Genomic DNA, 20,913 nt, shown 5'->3' with positions numbered 1-20,913 from the left:
AGACAGAACAAAATATAAACAGGAGAAACAGACAACAAACCATTTTAAAACAATTAAAATCCTTTTAATAATTAAAAAGAAAAATGTGTTAGTGGCAATAACTATTAATAATTCATAATATAAATTATTATTGCAGATGCTACGCATCTGATGTTGTTCATGGATGACTGTATTACAGACACTTTTATTCATGATCAGTTAAATGATCCTTTGGGGTCGCATCAAATACCGCGTGTCTCCGTGGGCAAAGTTCTAACATTAAAGACGAGACTGTGCGTGGAGTGGGCGGGTGACAGAGAGAGAGAGAGTGAGAGAAAGAGAGAGAGGAGAAGGAGGAGGGAGGACAGATCGGACAGAGGCACACAGCGGGAGCTCCTCCTGCACTGAGGATGCTCCTCTCCTCCTGACCGCCGCCTCAGGACCCACTTTGACGGAACGCAGCGCCACAGCCCAGACCGAGCCTCTCCTCAGCCTCAGCCTCTCCTCAGCCTCAGCCTCTCCTCAGCCTCAGCCTCAGCCTCAGCTATCTCCCGGACCGGCTCCTCATCGCCATGCCGCCAGCCGGACCATCGGTGGGTCCCAGCGTGTCCACGGCGCTGTGGGTGGTTCTGCTGTGGAGCAGCGTGTCTGCAGAAGGACCAGGTAACCACGCACCGTGCGTCACAGCAGCTTTCGGGGAGGGGGGAGGGGCACCGTGTAAGAAGAGGGCGGGCTTTAAAGTGGGGACCCGAGGGTATTTACTGTGAGCATGTAGTGGACAAGGAACCCACGAGTGTGCGTGGGATTGCAGGCAGGGAGAGATCGCCTATCAACAAGCACTGCAGAGAGAGGAGGGAGGCGGGGGCGCGGGTTGGGGGGGGGATCCCTGTCATCAGCAGTGATCACCAGAAAAGAAAACAGTGCAGGAACACATCCATGTCTTCTAAAAAGCCTTTGTCAGATCATGTCCCACTTTTTTCTTTTTCTTTGAGCAGTGCTCAAATTGTTGTTTGCTCACTTTTTTTTGAATAAGAGATTGTTAGATCTTAAAGATCTGATCTGCTCATCTTTGACAAATGTATCCTGTGAGGGAACCTGTCCTAGAGTCCTACAACATTCAAGAGGTACATAAGCATTCATCAGGTGAGGTGGAATCACGCTGCATCCATCACCACACTTTGGAACTTCCATTGGGTCCTGGATGGTAACCACCCAGGCAGACAACCAGTCCCTCCTGGCTTCTTCAAACTCACCATCTAGGTAAAATGTGGTCGTGTTCCTGGCTTTTTCTAGTTTCTAGAATCCTCAACAACCGAGGCATCTGTGGTGCTGGATGATTCCCAGAAGAACACTCCACATGTCCAAAATGTCACAGTTGATATTATCAAGGGATGTAACCCCTTCTAAGCCTGTATATCACATCGATGGGAAATTTCATTTTTAATTTGTGAGATACTGACAAGCCAAAATGAGGCAAGTGGTAGGGGGTTAAATTACAAACAGCATGATTCTGTACGGTAAATCTAGTAAACCTGAGAGGGGATTAGTGAGGAAAGCCACCAAGACATCTCTGAAGGACTTATAGGCTTCTGTGATTGTGGTTGTTGAAATTGTGCAACTGTTGCACCTTCAGTTGTATGACTTCACGCTGGCGTGGCACAGAGAAAGACTTTGCTAGGAAGATGTGAAGTTTCAGTTGCAGTTTGCTATAGGGTAAATGGGAGACTTGAGCCTGTTTTTGACCTATTTTCTTGTATGAAAATCTTTGCTGTCTGCTGGTTTGACATTCACAGTTATCTTATTAAATTAGAAATAACACTTTGATTTCTAGCAGAACTTTTTTCTTTAATAATTACTTGTATTTCCATTTTTCTTGTATGGGTATTACGTACTCCATTTGTGCCTCTGATCATCAGGAAGTCAGTCAGAAGCCAGTGAGTAAACTGGTGGACTTGCATTGGTTCAAGGCTCTTACTAATTTGCTTTGTAGTACAATACTATGTATGTATGCATATTTAAATGGACTGTAAGGGTGGTGTCTGATAAGTTGAACTGTGGTTGGCCACCTGGACCAAAAATGCCAGGGCTGATTACTTTTTTGTTTGTTTGTTTGTTTTTTAGTCCAGCCTTGGTAATGTACAGAAGCAAAACTACTAAAAGCATGTCACTGTCCGAACACTTACATACCCATATTCTTGCACATATTGCTGGCAGTGATATTATTTTTTTTCCCCTGGATCTGGTGGTGGCATGTATACTGTACAGTAAACTTTGCTGAAGGTTCATCGTTATTGGCCATTGGGGGAAAAATCGTATGTAAGCTGGTTCGGCAAGTAAGTAAGTTACTAAGTTGCACTTTGGCTAGCCTAGGCTAGTATCTCACCAAAGCACGACTGGTGGAGAAACAAAATCGTGCAAAAACAGGTGAAAAGGCAACAACTTGTTCATGTGGCATCTCACTGAATTGGACCTCCTGACATATGTGCATGGCGGCGGATTGTCCATTGAATGCTGTCCGGAGTGGTGGTGAAAATACGGCCACAAATCTTAAGCAGTCCACACACACACCGCGCGAGAGCCACTGACATGCTACGCAGCACAGACGCGAAGCGAAAGTTGAGTGGCACTGATTCATCTTTTGCAGGCGTAAGGATTTGTGCATGAATACCACACAGCACTCTCACGGATGTTCAGCACCATTGCCACGGCTGAAATGATGACACATTTGCACACCCAATGCTCAGGATGGATGTGCACTATTATATTGTTGTTATGTGAAAGAGGCTGTGAAAATTCACCCAACGTTAGGCAAAAAAACACAGAAAATAATAATAAAATACTAAATAAATAAATAAATAATAATTAAAAAAAAATAAGAAGACCACTGACAGACTTACAGAATGATGTCCAGGAGCTGCGTCTCTCAACTTCCATTGACGTTCTCACAGACAATGAAAATTAAAAACTATATCTGGATTGTCTTGTCCATATTCTCCACACAGGTGAGGCCTGCTGTCCCTGTGTGCATGAGGGTTGTCGCCAGCCGGCAGCATTAGACTGCGGCCCTCAGATTAATAAACAATTTAAAAACAGACAAAAACACAGTAAATCCGGTTCATGCAGCTCCTCTGTGGCTGGACAGGATGTGTCCAGAGTGTAAGCACAGCCAAATTGTGTATTCACAGTCAGGCCATGCAGAAAACTTAGTTCCATTAGATGATGGGGCTCCTCCTCTGGTGCTCAGATAAAAATAAAACAAAAGAATGAAGCTGGAGTTCCGGCACACGCTGTCCACATGTGCATGGTAGGTGTGTGCTGATCAGGAGCATTAAACTTAATTTCCACTTCTGTCCTCAGAAAAAAAGTAGATAAAAATAAATAAATAAATTGACAATAAATAAATAATTGATGTGGTCAGTAACACAGAACTGGACTTGGTAAACAGTAAATCAGTTCGAACTGCAACAGCGTCCACGAGGGCAAAAGGAAAGGAGAATCCAGTAATACTAACACAAGGTCAGAACAAAGGAATAATTATAACAAATATTCCATGTAGGAAGTCCAGTAGATGCCAGGCTCAACTCAGAAGACACAAGAAGGCAGAGGGAGTAGGCAACTGGAGATCAAACACTAGAAATAAATGTAAGAGAGATTAGATAAGCAAGCAAGACAATCTGGCACTGGAGTGAAGGGGCCGAGATGGTTACATGTCATGCGATTCAATTAACACACATTAGGAACAGAACTGTCAAAATTAAAGCACAAGGATAACAACAAGGAGATATCACTAACAGTGCAAACCACAAGATAAATGCTAGAAATAAAACATGTAGGAGAAGATATTCGAAGAAGTAGAAAGTAACAGAAAACTAACACCATAATGGGAACCATGACAAATGAAACATCCGCAGTAAACAATCCGACAAAAGCATGTAGGTGTGTAGAGCATGTAGGGTATAGATGAGCTCAGTGTTGACACAAGGTGGGATTCAGGTGGCATGAAATTTGACTGAAGTTAAGTCCAAATTGGATCAAAAGTCTTCCAAGTTATTCTGTTCTTACACAGATGGATGGACACACAGGGCCGAAAAGTACCCCTGTATGTGCTACTGCTGTGAACAAGTACAATTATTTTGCAATTTGTTGTTCTGATATGTTTTATGTTGATCTTTGTCACTCAGGATCGCCACATTGGATTGATTACAGATCCACATTGGGATATGCCACAGGTTTTTTATGCTGGATGCCCTTCATGACACAACTCCAGTTCTACATGCAAAAAACACATGCAACCCCTATCCAAAGTGCTCTTCCAGCCAAATATTATTAAGGACCTATTCTGCTTCAATTCTGAGAGTATACACACTCATATATACGTAATTTATTTATTTCATTTATATAGCGCCAAATCACAACAAAGCTGCCTTAAGGCGCTTCACACAAGTAAGGTCTAACCTTACCAACCCCTAGAGCAAGCACACAGGCAACAGTGGTAAGGAAAAACTCCCTCTGATGATATTAAGGAAGAAACTTCAAGCAGACCAGATTCAAAGGGGTGAGCCTGCTGGGGCCATGCTACAGAAGAAGTGTTTTATGTACACAAAGCAGGATGGCTGCTCCACAGGGGAGCATCATCAGTTCTTGGTTAGACTTACCTTCACTCTGTGAGACCTCCTCCAACATATGCGTTGGACACAACCATGCAGGAGACACAAGGGGGATAAATTGGAAAGTCAGTGCCGGGAAGTGATCGAAAACTACCCAACGTTACCTGTCGCTCTGCACATGCACACAGTCACCTCATGGAACTGTGACTGGAAGGACCACGGTGGTGAGTAAAAGGCTTAAACCAGCATCACGTGGTTTAACCTGACAGGACGCAACATGTGACTCAATGTCAGTATGTGGCAGAGCGAGATGACATGCAAATCATGGAACCCCTAGTTTGACACGAAACTGAAAAAACAAACAAAAACGCTGTCAATGTTTGATCGTTTTGCTTGATACATTTCTTAAAGATATTCTCCACTCAGAAATATGTTTGTCTTGAGGTTCTGCCTCAAGGGGTGTTTTGTTTTTTCCTACCCACTGTGACATATTTCTGCTGAAGGCAGCTCTTGCCTGAAATCAGAGTTTCCCATGAGGATGTATAACAAACTGAACGGTAACAGATCAGCGCAAAGTGACCAGGCTAATCACACTGGGGGCGATCTTGGCTCAAAGATGGGTTTGTTTGTGCCTGATTTTCAGTGAGGCAGGAGGAGCATGTGTATTCAGGCCTTTTTGCAGGGGATTTGTGAAAAATTTAAATATGATTCTTTTTCAACACTTCTGTTGATGCATGTACTATAGATGCCGCGTTCTACCTTTGGTCTTGTTACTATGGTCATATGGTCACAACAGTGGGTTTGCAAATGACAATTCAAAAATAATAAATGTTATGTTGAAATTACCAAAATTAATAACTGCACATAATGAGAATGAATTAGGTTTTGAGGAATTTTGATGCACCAGGTCAATCCCAAAACCAACTTTGTTTTTCCTAATATTTCATATGACGGTGCCAAAACATTGAGTCTTTACTGAGAATTACTGATGGCTAACTCAAAACACTGCTTCAAAATGCTTTGAAGCTGTTGAAATACCTATGTTTTGAACATTGTTCCAGAATGCAGATGAAAAGGAAGACATCATAGTATGAGCTGAAGCATGCAACAGAATGGCTAGGTAAATGGAATTAAAGTATAGATAGCATGTGCGGCTGGGGATGCTGTTGAACATTTTCATTGATACTGCAAATTAGTGATACCTAACTTGAAACTCTGCTTTGAAATGTTTTGAATCCTTTGAAAAATCCATGTTCTCAACATTTTTTTGGAGTCTGCATGGAAGGAAAGCTTCAAGTGATGTGATGCCACCTGGTGAACACTGGCACCACATGCTGGACAGTTCAGGATTGTGCATTCATATTAAAATCTGAACTTCATATTTCATGGCTACAGTCAGTGCAGGATCAGTTCATACACTACTGCTTATGTTGCTTGCCTTATGATTCGCAGCAAACTAAATAAATTGAATTGTATTAGTGAGCATTTTTTGTGTACAAAGGTATACATGTACAACAGAATTTGTAGCAAAATATTCATTCTTCCTTAAACTATTGCTGCATAGCAGTTTTTTAAACACTCAGTTTATTGAATTTCATCATGAACAAAATGATTGTTTCATTCATATAAAAAATATAAGTAAGAAGTCAAAAATTCAACAAGCAACAACATTTTTAAAATGATATTTAATTTCCTGTTTAAGTAATACAGATTTAATGCGCTGCCTGTGAGGATTCATTTTTCAAGGGTGGTGATAAATTAAGTAAAGTTCCTATAAAGATTTTAATTGAAAGTGCAGGAAATTAAAATGAGAAAGTTTTGTAAATAACTGTATTTATTATTTTGGCACATTTAGCTGATGTCATGTTTTACAACTGGCAAGCTTGGGATATTTCCTTTGTTTAGAGTTTGTCTGGTTTCTTGGGACTGATTAATGGTGATATCAATGTGCATTGTTCACTGATGTTACTTAATATCCCTAATTTCTCCAAAAATATTCATTCTATCAACTTGACGTGTTTGCGGTGTTCATCCTTGACCCAAAAGAAATAAACACACCAAACGACAAGTGTCAGCTTTCCCCAGTTTCTCAGAGATCGAAGCTAAACACACACATGAACACAGAGGGCACTTGGCTTTTAATATATAGAAGATACGATTTTGAAAATCCAACACAAGTCCTGGAATGTTGCAGGTTTGACATTGAGAATCACTCTGTGTTTTCATGAATTTACCCATCAGTCGTCTGTTTAGTTTGCATGCATGTCCTTGCTGGTCTTTCATTTTTATCTGAGGCCATCCAATATGGCCATCGGGTATTGCGAAGGCTTTTCGTCTGTCCAGCTGTCCATGTGTCCATCTGTCCATCTGCGATCAGCATATGTCCAGTCCTATTTCTACCAGACTCTTGAAATTCACAGGGCACATTCTTGGGACACAGACCTTGGACAAGTTCAAAGATGGCTAACCTTGATGTATTTTAAGAGGTTAAAATGTCACATTCTGTTTGAATCTGATCCGTTTAGTTTTTGAGTGACGCAGGTGACAGCCAATCAGAGTAGGGCTGGACCATGACGTCAGTCGCTGGTCTCTTCAAAACCGGTTTGTTTTGTGTGTTTATATACGTTTCTCAAATATTATGTAAAAGCTAGCACAAAATAAACACTTCTAAAACTGAAAACACTGTTCTTGGAATCTAATAACACCTCTGAACGTATTTACAAGATATTAGGTTAGCATGATGACATCACTTCCTGGTGTAGCTAAGAGCTTCGTTTCTGGTAATATTATGTGAAAGCTAGTGAGAAATAAACACTTCCAAAACTGAAAACTCTGTTTTTGTAGCCCAATAACACCTCTGGAGTCATTTACAACACATTTTGTGTAGGTTAGCTTGCACGCTAACTTTTGCTAACTCAAAGCTAACTTCCTATGGAGTTAAATTTGTCAGATTAAGAACTGCAAATGCACAGAGGGTGATCTACAAATATTTCTTGATTTGCACAACAAAAACAAATGATGATTTGATTTGAACATGTACAAATTGTACATAAGACAACAGGATCTTAATAATTAACTGCAAATTATAAAGAACACAATGCTCATGCGGCTGAGGGCATTTTAGCATTGCGTTATATTTGATGTGTTAAAAGTTTGAAAAAGCTGCCACTAACGCACAAATATAAAAAAAAATAATAAAAAAGCAGGTACGCCTCACTGTTGGTGTCTGGTTAATGAGATTGCTCAGCAGAGATGTGAGGTGGCAGATCGGACGTGTGGTCGTGTGCTGTGTTTGTGCTCTTTAATAGTGTCTGCGTGGTAAAGATAGGCTGGATCTCTGCGTGGTCTAATTTCTCAGGGTGAGACAGATAATCTTCTACAAAAACAGCTTGACAGCTGAGTGGAGATTCAAGAGCTCCAGCTGGGCAGCAAACTGACCGCGGTTTGCATCTGAAGAGCAACATGGAGTCCTTAAATCGACCCACACTGGTATTGTTTTGTTGCACACACATCAATGAGGCGCGTCTCATAAATTTAAAAAAGACAGATATACATACAAACAGCCCTTCTTCTCGGATTTCTTCTCTTCACTCTGTGGGATTCATTCAGCTGTACTTTGCCTTTCTCCTCTCATCACGTCACCTCTCCTCTTTGTGTCTTCAGCTTCCTTCCTCCCGTCGAGTCCCTTTCCCTCCTTTTATTTTTGAGTGAGCGTATAGAAAAATGGAGCTGATGAGGACACAGTGGAGATCGTCTCTTACGGCTGAATAAGCACGCGGTTTTATACAACGTGCTGCTCAGGCTGCAAACTTTTGAAATACTGTGCTAAGTATGTGTGACAAAGAAACACCAAAGATGAAAAGTATGCGAGATGTTAATCTGTCCCTGAAAATACGATACACATCCAGGTATATACATGAGCGATGGTACGATTCAGGAGGATTACTTTTTATAAATGAATGATTCGATTCAAAGCAATACTATGCAATCTGATACTATTCTTTGTTTAATGTATTTAATTATTTCATATGTACAGTATATGTTGCAGACATGAATGAGCGAAGCTCTTCAGCATCTCATCATACCATTTAGGTCTTTCAGGCTTTTTTTGAGTAAATGCTTCAGGGAGCATTAGCATAACTAAAACCTTTCAGCTTCCCTAATTACAGCCCTCTTAACCTCCTGCCACTTTAAGCTGTTTTTTTTTTAAGTAGACGTAAATTAATATTCAAACTTTCCAAATTATCGTATCTCAATATTGTCATATCAGTATGATAGACAAGTGGTTAATCCGCTTGGTTTCAGTTCAGAAGGCTCCGGGTTCAAATCCCACCTCTGTCACATTTCTCCATGTAATGTGGAGTTGCGTCAGGAAGGGCATCCGGCGTAAAACTTGTGCCAATTCAACATGCAGATCCACCTTGGATTTGCTGTGGCGACCCCAAGTGCAAACAAGGGAGCAGCCGAAGGGAGTTACTAGTATGATAGACGATATGACTAAGATTTCACACAAAGTGCAGCAACCATGAAAATTAAGCATTCTTAAACAAAACATTAATAATACCACATTCATTTTGCACTTATCATAAGGTTAGGATACTGTGCCTTCCAAAAGTATTGGAATACTTGGTATTTCACACATTTTAATTTGTTTATGCCATTTCAAATACGAGAAATCGGCACAGCAGGGGTGGTATTGCATTCACTCTACCGTACTGTTGTGAAGAAAAGGGTTCTGACCCAAAAGGTGATGCTCTCGATCTACTGGTGAATCTTTGTTCCTACTCTAACCTATGGTCATGAGGGTTGGGTCATGACCGCGAGAACTACATCGCGGGTACAAGTGGCCGAAATGGGCTTCCCCAGGAGGGTGGCTGGTGTCTCCCTTAGAGATAGGGTGAGAAGTTTGGTCATCCGTGGGGAGCTCGAAGTAGAGTCGCTGCTCCTTCAGCTGCTGGAGTTGCTGCACCCACGAATTGAACACGGAAAAGCGGTTGAAGATGAGTGAGTGAGTGATAAAGAATATAAATTTCTAAAATGATCTTACTCAAACAACTTGCCTCAAACAACTTGCCAATAGTGGCCCTACCAGGAGCGAATGCTCCAGACAGAGCACCTCTTAGGATCACTGGAGCACAAAACCCTTCCACCACAATAAGGTGACAGTCCAGGGAGGAGAGGAAATGAGATCCCACCATCAGATATTTGAGCTTACACTCCTGGACAGGGTGAGAACCTCAACTATCCGGGAGACACTCGGAGTAGAGCCGCTGCTTCTTCACATTAAATGGAGCCAGTTGAGGTGGTTTGGGGATCTGGTTAGGATGTCCCTTGGTCATTTCCCTTGGGAGGTCTTCCAAGCACGACCAACTGGGAGGAGGCCCCGGGGAAGACCCAGGACATGCTGAATGGAATACATTATATTTCCCAGATAGCTTGGGAATGCATCAGGATCTGCTGGGAAGAGTTACAGGACTTGGAAGAGGACAGGGAAGTGTTGGATGAGCTGCTTAATTTGCTGCCACTGCGACCCAGACCATGACACTCAAGACTTGGATCTACGTTCTCACACTGTGATATCAGCAAACACCTCCATCCAGCAATCTCTTAACCCAGAACAGTTGCAAATCAAGACACTTCTCAAGTGCTACAATCAAAGTATTCAGTCATTCTGCATAGATCATAGTGTCGTCCACAAACGTAAGAGCCATAAACCTCACGAAAAAAATGAAATCAAATCAAATCAATTTCAATTTCAAATCATTGGCCGCATTCAATCAATCAATCAATTTTATTTATATAGCGCCAAATCACAACAAACAGTTGCCCCAAGGCGCTTTATATTGTAAGGCAAGGCCATACAATAATTATGTAAAACCCCAATGGTCAAAACAACCCCCTGTGAGCAAGCACGTGGCGACAGTGGGAAGGAAAAACTCCCTTTTAACAGGAAGAAACCTCCAGCAGAACCAGGCTCAGGGAGGGGCAGTCTTCTGCTGGGACTGGTTGGGGCTGAGGGGAGAGAATCAGGAAAAAGACGTGCTGTGGAAGAGAGCAGAGATCAGTCACTAATGATTAAATGCAGAGTGGTGCATACAGAGCAAAAAGAGAAAGAAACACTCAGTGCATCATGGGAACCCCCCCAGCAGTCTAAGTCTATAGCAGCATAACTAAGGGATGGTTCAGGGTCACCTGATCCAGCCCTAACTATAAGCTTTAGCAAAAAGGAAAGTTTTAAGCCTAATCTTAAAAGTAGAGAGGGTGTCTGTCTCCCTGATCTGAATTGGGAGCTGGTTCCACAGGAGAGGAGCCTAAAAGCTGAAGGCTCTGCCTCCCATTCTACTCTTAAAAACCCTAGGAACTACAAGTAAGCCTACAGTCTGAGAGCGAAGCGCTCTATTGGGGTGATATGGTACTATGAGGTCCCTAAGATAAGATGGGACCTGATTATTCAAAACCTTATAAGTAAGAAGAATAATTTTAAATTCTATTCTAGAATTAACAGGAAGCCAATGAAGAGAGGCCAATATGGGTGAAATATGCTCTCTCCTTCTAGTCCCCGTCAGGACTCTAGCTGCAGCATTTTGAATTAACTGAAGACTTTTCAGGGAACTTTTAGGACAACCTGATAGTAATGAATTACAATAGTCCAGCCTAGAGGAAATAAATGCATGAATTAGTTTTTCAGTATCACTCTGAGACAAGACCTTTCTAATTTTAGAGATATTGCGCAAATGCAAAAAAGCAGTCCTACATATTTTCTTAATATGCGCATTGAAGGACATGTCCTGATCAAAAATGACTCCAAGATTTATCACAGTATTACTAGAGGTCAGGGTAATGCCATCCAGAGTAAGGATCTGGTTAGACACCATGTTTCTAAGATTTGTGGGGCCAAGTACAATAACTTCAGTTTTATATGAATTTAAAAGCAGAAAATTAGAGGTCATCCATGTCTTTATGTCTGTAAGACATTGCTGCAGTTTAACTAATTGGTGTGTGTCCTCTGGCTTCATGGATAGATAAAGCTGGGTTTCATCTGCATAACAATGAAAATTTAAGCAATGCTTTCTAATAATACTGCCTAAGGGAAGCATAAGTGAATAAAATTGGTCCTAGCACAGAACCTTGTGGAACTCCATAATTAACCTTAGTCTGTGAAGAAGACTCAACATTTACATGAACAAATTGTAATCTATTAGCTAAATATGATTCAAACCACTGCAGCGCAGTGCCTTTAATACCTGTGGCATGCTCTAATCTCTGTAATAAAATTTTATGGTCAACAGTATCAAAAGCAGCACTGAGGTTTAACAGGACAAGCACAGAGATGAGTCCACTGTCTGAGGCCATAAGAAGATCATTTGTAACCTTCACTAATGCTGTTTCTGTACTATGATGAATTCTAAAACCTGACTGAAACTCTTCAAATAGACCATTCCTCTGCAGATGATCAGTTAGTTGGAGATTGGCCTGTAATTAGCTAAGATAGCTGGGTCAAGTGATGGCTTTTTAAGTAATGGTTTAATTACTGCCACCTTAAAAGCCTGTGGTACATAGCCAACTAATAAAGATGGACTGATCATATTTAAGATCGAAGCATTAATTAATGGTAGGGCTTCCTTGAGCAGCCTGGTAGGAATGGGGTCTAATAGACATGTTGATGGTTTGGAGGAAGTAACTAATGAAAATAACTCAGACAGAACAATCGGAGAGAAAGAGTCTAACCAAATACCAGCATCACTGAAAGCAGCCAAAGATAACGATATGTCTTTGGGATGGTTATGAGTAATTTTTTCTCTAATAGTTAAATTTTTATTAGCAAAGAAAGTCATGAAGTCATTACTAGTTAAAGTTAAAAGAATACTCGGCTCAATAGAGCGCCAACTCTTTGTCAGCCTGGCTACAGTGCTGAAAAGAAACCTGGGGTTGTTCTTATTTTCTTCAATTAGTGATGAGTAGTAAGATGTCCTAGCTTTACGGAGGGCTTTTTTTTATAGAGCAACAGACTCTTTTTCCAGGCTAAGTGAAGATCTTCTAAATTAGTGAGATGCCATTTCCTCTCCAACTTATGGGTTATCTGCTCTAAGCTGTGAGTTTGTGAGTTATGCAAATAAAGCCCATTTCACACCGGGCCAACATAGAGTCGAAGGACGCAACGGGGTCCGCGAAATGGATGCAAGTCTATGCAACACTCCACTCCTATATGCAAGTCTGTGCAACACTGCGCTACTGTACACCATGCTTCTGCAATTGTACGCTACTCTACATCAGTCTAGCGAAAAATCCTTTTAGGTTTTTTTAACACAACATACCTGCATTGCTAGATTTTATTCCTCCTGCTGAATTCTGCTGAACTTTGCTGGCAGTGAAGCTTTAAAACCACAGAAGAAGAAGAAGCGCACCAAGCTTCTCTCCCTGCGTGCAACATTTGCAGCCTTTCCTGCCTACTAGATATGCGGTGCAATGCAAATCTACGCAGGCTCGATGTGAAAGGAGCTCAAGACCACCTACAGTGGACTTAGTTTCATGACTTAGTTGATTGGCTGTTAGTATGAGCGATTCTTGCACAAGACAAAATAGTGCCAATAATGCCTCTCGCTCTCAGCTGACAGCGCCATTATTGACATCTGCGTAGTAACTCGGTCAGGGCGCGGATTAATAGATCAAATGTGAAACAGTCGACTATTTTGCCACCGTCAACGCGATATTTTATGGTCGGAAATCTCACACAATTAACCAATCAGATTTGCGGAACCAATGTAATTGGATTAGAATGTGAATTCACACACACACACACACACACACACACACACATATATATATATATATAAATAAATCTAAATAAATAAATATAGAAATATAATGAATATAAACAGAATATAAAATAAATAAATAATGTATAACAGAATATGAATTCACATATAATAATTTTAGCCAATATACAATAATTGTATGTCTCTGGGGTAATACTTCAACAGCTTCAAATTGAAATTGCTCAGAAATGGCCAGTAATGCCTCTTGCTCTCAGTTGACAGCGCCATTATTGACATCTGCATAGTAACTCGGTCAGGGTGTGGATTAATACATCAAATGTGAAATGGTTGACTATTTTGCCACCGTCAACGCGATATTTTATGGTCGGAAATCTCACACAATTAACCAATCAGATTTGCGGAACCAATGTAATTGGATTAGAATATGAATTCACACACACACACACACACACACACACACACACACACACACACACACACACACACACACACACACACACACACACACACACACACACACACACATATATATATATATATATATAATGTATAACAATATGAATTCACATATAATAATTTTAGCCAATATACAATAATTGTATGTCTCTGGGGTAATACTTCAACAGCTTCAAAATGAAATTGCTCAGAAATGCTGCAGTACTGAAAATCAAATCCTCAGTCTGTTGCTGTGCCAGTGGGTGGGTCGTGCAGATTGCTTGTATCTGGTTGATACCCACTGCATAAAATAATGTCAGTGGTGCTGCTGAAACTGATGCATGGAGTCAAGTGGGAAGAAACACCGATAGCATCCTACTCACTGTGAATGGTGTTTGAATGTCAAAAACAACTGCTAATTACTCAGACTCCAATCACTCATAACTTGCAGGTAAGAGGGCTGTGAAGTAGACAGGCATCAGCTCTGAGAGCACAGAAGTTGGAGGTGACCCAGTTTTTTAATCAGTGATACTCACGACCCGGCAGCAGCTCAGCACAGGTGGCTGAGCGGGATTGAACCTTTCATTTCTATGAGATATCCACAGAGTACGAGACCCTGATTAGCATGATTACACAGATCAGCGTGCTTCATAATGAAGACCTAATGCTGTGTTCATTGACAGAAGATACATGACTTCTTCTTTGTCTTTCGGCTGTTCCCGTTAGGGGTCGCCACAGCAGATCAATCGTTTCCATCTCACCCTGTCCTCTGTATCTTCCTCTGTCACACCAACCACTTGCATGTCCTCTCTCAGCACATCCATGAACCTCCTCTTTGGTCTCCCTCTTCTCCTCCTGCCTGGTGGCTCCATCCTCAGCATCTTTCTCCCTATATACCCTGGGTCCCTCCTCTGCACATGTCCAAACCATCTCAATCTCGCCTCTCTGACTTTGTCTCCAAACGTCCCACCTGAGCTGTCCCTCTGATATGTTCATTCCTAATCTTGTCCATTCTTGTCACTCCCAAAGAGAATCTCAACATCTTCAGCTCTGCCACCTCCAGCTCTGCCTCCTGTCTTTTTGTTAGTGCCATTGTCTCTAAACCATACAACATAGCTGGTCTCACTACTGTTTTGTAAACTTTCCCCTTCACTCTTGCTGATATTCTTCGGTCACAAATCACTCCTGCCACCTTTCTCCACCCACTCCACCCTGCCTGCAGTCTCTTCTTCACCTCTCTACCACACTCTCCATTACTTTGAACAGTTGACCCCCAAATATTTAAACTCATCTACTTTCACCACTTCTACTCCTTGTAACTGCACTATTCCAGTGGGCTCCCTCTCATTCACACACATGTACTCAGTCTTGCTTCTATTGACTTTCATTCCCCTTCTCTCCAAAGCATATCTCCACTTCTCCAGACTAGACTCAACTTGCTCTCTACTCTCACTACAGATCACAATGTCATCTGCAAACATCATAGTCCATGGGGACTCCTGTCTGATCTCATCTGTCAACTTGTCCAACATGACTGCAGTGCAGCAAATTTCTCTGTTCATTATTTTGCACGTTACAGACCACACATGGCTGTTACAGTCACACTCATGCCCATATATTTTAAGTATATTCTAAAAATAAATTAATAAAAAACAAATATTAAAAAAAACATCTAAAGGTATTGATCAGAAAATAAAGAAATAAAGTAAAATGCTGTCATAATCTAAAATCAAGAACATCAGTGCAGAATGTACAGTATGCTGGACACTGACACCCTTTGACGGACATGTGTAATAGACGAGCAGCCTGTCCAGGGTATACCACACCTTCTGCACATTAACAGCTGTGATACTGCTGGGATAGGCTCCAGCCCCCTGCGACCTGATCTTGGATAAGCGGTTGAAGATGAGTGTGTGTGAGTGTGTGACTTACAGTGTTGGGTTCACAGAACGTGAACAGAAAATAAAAGGTAGGGTTGGACAAAAATAGAGATGAAGGAGATGTTGCAGGAGCAAAGTAGTCAACTGTGTCACCTCAGGTATCTTTGGTGGCCACACCATAAACCACACCATGATGCTTTGTGCACAGCTCCATTTTCTTCTGTCACCTACTTGTTCACAAATCATGAGCAATACACCAGCATTTCAAGTGCATTCAGCTTTTAAACAGAATGACAGAAGACAATCTGATCGGTTTAACTCATGTTACACCCAAAACACACCCACTGTTAACTGAGTCACTAAACCCTTTGTGCCCTGTGCCTTACTTTGTGCTCTAAATGCAATTACACTATGCAGTTTAGACTGTGTGCTATAGATTGTCAAAGCCATGGTGGGGCATCCAGCATTTAAAGGAGGTCTGTTTCACCAAATGTAACCCAGTAACATGCATCCAAAGTCAGATTTAAATACTGAACACTGATTCGTGTCATACATCTAGCATTTAAAACATTTTACCTTATTTAAACCATATATTTTCAGTTATTTTACATTTTAGCGGAAAAACAATATGTTTTTACACCCGCCATCAATCAGTCGATCAACCATAGCCTTGGTGGCCACCAGACGTAAGTTTAGAAAATAAAACAAACTGACAAGCTACATGAAACTAAAGTTCAGCCTTGCCTGTTCTTTATTTTCATCATGCATATAATGAAAAGATTATTCACTGCAACAAGTCCACACATACCCAGTAGATGGCATACAAGCTACATCTAAGGTCAGCCACACCTGCTCCTAATTTTCATCATCCATCCAGTATCCATCAACTAGCCCCATTATATGTATATCCATTTAAAACCCCTAGAGCCTATTTCACCAAAATCACATACCCATACATTATGATTTATTTCTCAGCTTGTACAAGGTCATAAATGCAAAGGTTTGTATCAGCTAAAAGACAGGTCCTAGGAGATGTTGTGGATGCAAAAAAAAATTAAAATAAATAAGTTTAAAAAAAATTTTTTTCCCCCAAAAAATGAATTCCGATTTATGTCTTTATTTGCTTGGCATTTCAGCTGTGGTTAGTTGATATGTGATTGAAGTGGATAATTTTGTAGAGGAGACTTCGCTTGACATTTTGATGTATAATAAGTGTATGTTGGTGTCAGCATTGGTTAGTTATGAGTGTTCAAATGTTCCAAAACAGGGTAAGTCCCCAAATTTGGGGACTCTAGGGTTTAAGAGGTTAAACTTTATTTAACCAGGTTAGTCCCATTGAGATCAAGATCCCTTTTACAAGGGAGACCTAGACAATTATAAAGCTTCCAATTCACCTAACCTGCATGTCTTTAGATGTGGGAGGAAGCCAGAGCACCCGGACGGAACCCCCACAAACATGGAGAGAACATCCAAACTCTACACAGAAAGGCTACATGTGGGAATCAATCCTATGACCTTTTTGCTGTGAGGCAACAGTGCTAACCACTAAGCCACCTTGCTGCCCAGGTTAGTCTGTTAGCTGAGCTTGTAGGTGTTGTGGGGTTAGGGGAGCTGATGGTCTAGTGGTTAACCCTCTAGGGCCGACGCCGTCGTATACGACGGCTAAGACCAAGCTTTATTAAATTATAAATAACTTTTTAATGATATGAGATAGAAACTTACTTTTTTTGCTGAAAAGTTAACTCTGCAGACTCTAGAGCCAGCCATCGGCCATCTTTGTACTCCTCATAGAAGCTGTGTGATGACGTGCGCAATGTGAGTGTCCAATCGGAATTGGTTCACCATCACATGGTTTTCCAAAATCCAATCGTAGGGCAGATTTACCTCACATGAAAAGTCAAAGATTGTTTTCAGGAGTGATGTGTTACTAGTTGGCCCATTTGAATAACCCCCTGGGTGCTGCAATGAGTACACACTAGCAGTACATACTCAGTGTGCCCTGCGCCATTACGCACAGCGATCAGTGAAAGCACATGGAGCAGATGGAGAGCCTCTGATGACAATTTCACATGCTCAAACAAAGAGTGTGTAACTATCAGGATTGCTCCACTAGTTTGCATGTGAATGTTACTGGATAACTGTGTTGCTTTCTCTGCATAAAGCACTTGTTTACCATATCAATGGACAACAAAACGCATAGACCATTTTGTATATATTGTTCAAAATGTGCATTTGTGTTTATTGTTTGAAACTTTTTGTTGTACAGTCTTTCACACAAGACCTCAAATTACGTTTATATAGTATCAAAACAGTTGTTTATTATAGTTTCCTGTGTTTTGAATAAACGTGTGTGGAAAATTATTTTTTGCTCTATTTTTTCCTTGCCTATTTTCTTTGTAAACCTTTATTACACTTAAAAAACACAACAAAAACATATATATTCTGAAAGCACAGGTTGTCCTGAAAAAAAAGAGACATAAAACGTGATTGTGGGATGCAGGGAGAGCTGTTAACAGCAATAATAAAACATTTATGCCAGGCAAGTGAACCGTCCAAAAAAATGCCCTCGGACCCCAGAGGGTTAATTTGGTGAGTTATAAGAGGGTATTTTTTTTTTCTTTTTTGAGTTATAGCTTTAATAATCTGTACTCATTTGTTCTCTCTCTGCATTTTCTAAAGCCTGAGGATATTAGCTTTTATAGAAGGTGTAACAGGCATAAATGTGTGACAAAAACTGAATGTTTAATGTGACGGCTGAAATCTCATACGGGTTTATCATTTCTGCGAGTTCATGTCCTTACAGAATGCAAATGGAAAGCAGTGGCTGCTGAGAAAAATCAAACGCACGCTTGTGTGCCTTGGACTATTGCCAGCAGTTTAAATATTATCTATTTTTTAAAATGAAGTTAATGATGTATTGTAAAACAAGCCGAAGAAACAGCATGGATCATAAAGTTTACATTCGACATACTGCAGTAGAAGCTTTTTTTTTTTTTGCATCCAACAGCTGCAGGTTTACACAGTTGTTGTTGTTATTATTTGGGTCTGCATCCTGATTTTTCCGAGTGCACACTGCGGCTGTTGTGGATGCGGCACGAGCTGCTGCCTCGTTTAGTCTCTGCACTCATTAGGACCAAAAGTGGGAGCTGCAGCTTTTTGGTCTCGCACATGCTGACATATGGTGTTGGATTCTGCACCAAGTTACCACAGACGACAACATCTCAGTGAATAATTCAAAGTATTCGGAGGTGGTTGTGTCGAGTGCCTGTCCTGATGCTCACCTGGTGTGAGACTGCTGGTGTTGACATCAAAAGAGGACACCTGGAGCAATAGCAGCTTTCAGTGACGTCTCCGCCTCTGCATGTCTGTTCAGACCTTTGTGACAAAGTTTAAAGGCATTTTGAAGTGCACGTTTGTCGCTGCCTTTCTCAGTATCCAGGATGATCCTCTGCAGGATGGCACACATGCTGTCACTTCCATACAATGGAAGGACCTAAGTGAAGCTTAACTTGGTGTATGTCTGTTTTAAGCCACTGGTGTTTGTGTGCATGCCCGCGTGTGCCTGTGCTCTAATTGGAATTCAACCACGAGGGTTTTTCTGCTGTAATTTTCCATTCCTGATTTGAAGTCAGCATCCAGCCTTCCACTGGGAAATAGGAACCAACCAAATTTCTTCAACAAGAAAAGCTCTAATTATCTAATACAAGGCTTTGCCTCATATATATATATATATATATATACTCAACAAAAATATAAACGCAACACTTTTGGTTTTGCTCCCATTTTGTATGAGATGAACTCAAAGATCTAAAACTTTTTCTACATACACAATATCACCATTTCCCTCAAATATTGTTCACAAACCAGTCTAAATCTGTGATAGTGAGCACTTCTCCTTTGCTGAGATAATCCATCCCACCTCACAGGTGTGCCATATCAACATGCTGATTAGACACCATGATTAGTGCACAGGTGTGCCTTAGACTGCCCACAATAAAAGGCCACTCTGAAAGGTGCAGTTTTGTTTTATTGGGGGGGGGATACCAGTCAGTATCTGGTGTGACCACCATTTGCCTCATGCAGTGCAACACATCTCCTTCGCATAGAGTTGATCAGGTTGTCAATTGTGGCCTGTGGAATGTTGGTCCACTCCTCTTCAATGGCTGTGCGAAGTTGCTGGATATTGGCAGGAACTGGTACACGCTGTCGTATACGCCAGTCCAGAGCATCCGAAACATGCTCAATGGGTGACATGTCCGGTGAGTATGCCAGCCATGCAAGAACTGGGACATTTTCACCTTCCAAGAATTGTGTACAGATCCTTGCAACATGGGGCCGTGCATTATCCTGCTGCAACATGAGGTGATGTTCTTGGATGTATGGCACAACAATGGGCCTCAGGATCTCGTCACGGTATCTCTGTGCATTCAAAATGCCATCAATAAAATGCACCTGTGTTCTTCGTCCATAACAAATGCCTGCCCATTACATAACCCCACCGCCACCATGGGCCACTCGATCCACAACATTGACATCAGAAAACCGCTCACCCACACGACGCCACACACGCTGTCTGCCATCTGCTCTGGACAGTGTGAACCGGGATTCATCAGTGAAGAGAACACCTCTCCAGCGTGCCAAACACCAGCGAATGTGAGCATTTGCCCACTCAAGTCGGTTACGACAACGAACTGGAGTCAGGTCGAGACGCCAATGAGGACGACAAGCATGCAGATGAGCTTCCCTGAGACGGTTTCTGACAGTTTGTGCAGAAATTCTTTGGTTATGCAAACCGATTGTTTCAGCAGCTGTCCGAGTGGCTGGTCTCAGACGATCTTGGAGGTGAACATGCTGGATGTGGAGGTCCTGGGCTGGTGTTGTTACACGTGGTCTGCGGTTGTGAGGCTGGTTGGATGTACTGCCAAATTCTCTGAAACGCCTTTGGAGATGGCTTATGGTAGAGAAATGAACATTCAATACACGAGCAACAGCTCTGGTTGACATTCCTGCTGTCAGCATGCCAACTGCATGCTCCCTCAAATCTTGCGACATCTGTGGCATTGTGCTGTGTGATAAAACTGCACCTTTCAGAGTGGCCTTTTATTGTGGACAGTCTAAGGCACACCTGTGCACTAATCATGGTGTCTAATCAGCATCTTGATATGGCACACCTGTGAGGTGGGATGGATTATCTCAGCAAAGGAGAAGTGCTCACTATCACAGATTTAGACTGGT

At 41.5% G+C, this 20,913-nt stretch overlaps 1 protein-coding gene across 3 annotated transcripts in view; it reads left to right on the top strand.

Moving 5' to 3' along the window:
* Positions 1 to 294: 294 nt before the first annotated feature.
* LOC117528955 (seizure 6-like protein) overlaps positions 295 to 20,913 on the top strand; it is a 284,224-nt gene continuing 263,605 nt past the window's right edge. Inside the window, exons 1-2 of one of the 3 annotated variants that reach the window (XM_034191608.1) lie at positions 296 to 451; positions 485 to 642. In XM_034191608.1, the coding sequence (XP_034047499.1) occupies positions 552 to 642 (91 nt within the window). In that variant the 5' untranslated portion in view covers positions 296 to 451; positions 485 to 551. Of the gene's footprint in view, positions 643 to 20,913 lie in introns of all 3 variants that reach the window. The other 2 variants (XM_034191609.1, XM_034191610.1) reach the window with 2 other exon arrangements.

This window comes from Thalassophryne amazonica, chromosome 17, assembly GCF_902500255.1.
Source record: "Thalassophryne amazonica chromosome 17, fThaAma1.1, whole genome shotgun sequence".
Taxonomy (NCBI): domain Eukaryota; kingdom Metazoa; phylum Chordata; class Actinopteri; order Batrachoidiformes; family Batrachoididae; genus Thalassophryne; species Thalassophryne amazonica.
The sequence above is the reverse complement of the archived record's forward strand: the minus strand, read 5'-3'. Positions and strand labels throughout refer to the sequence as shown.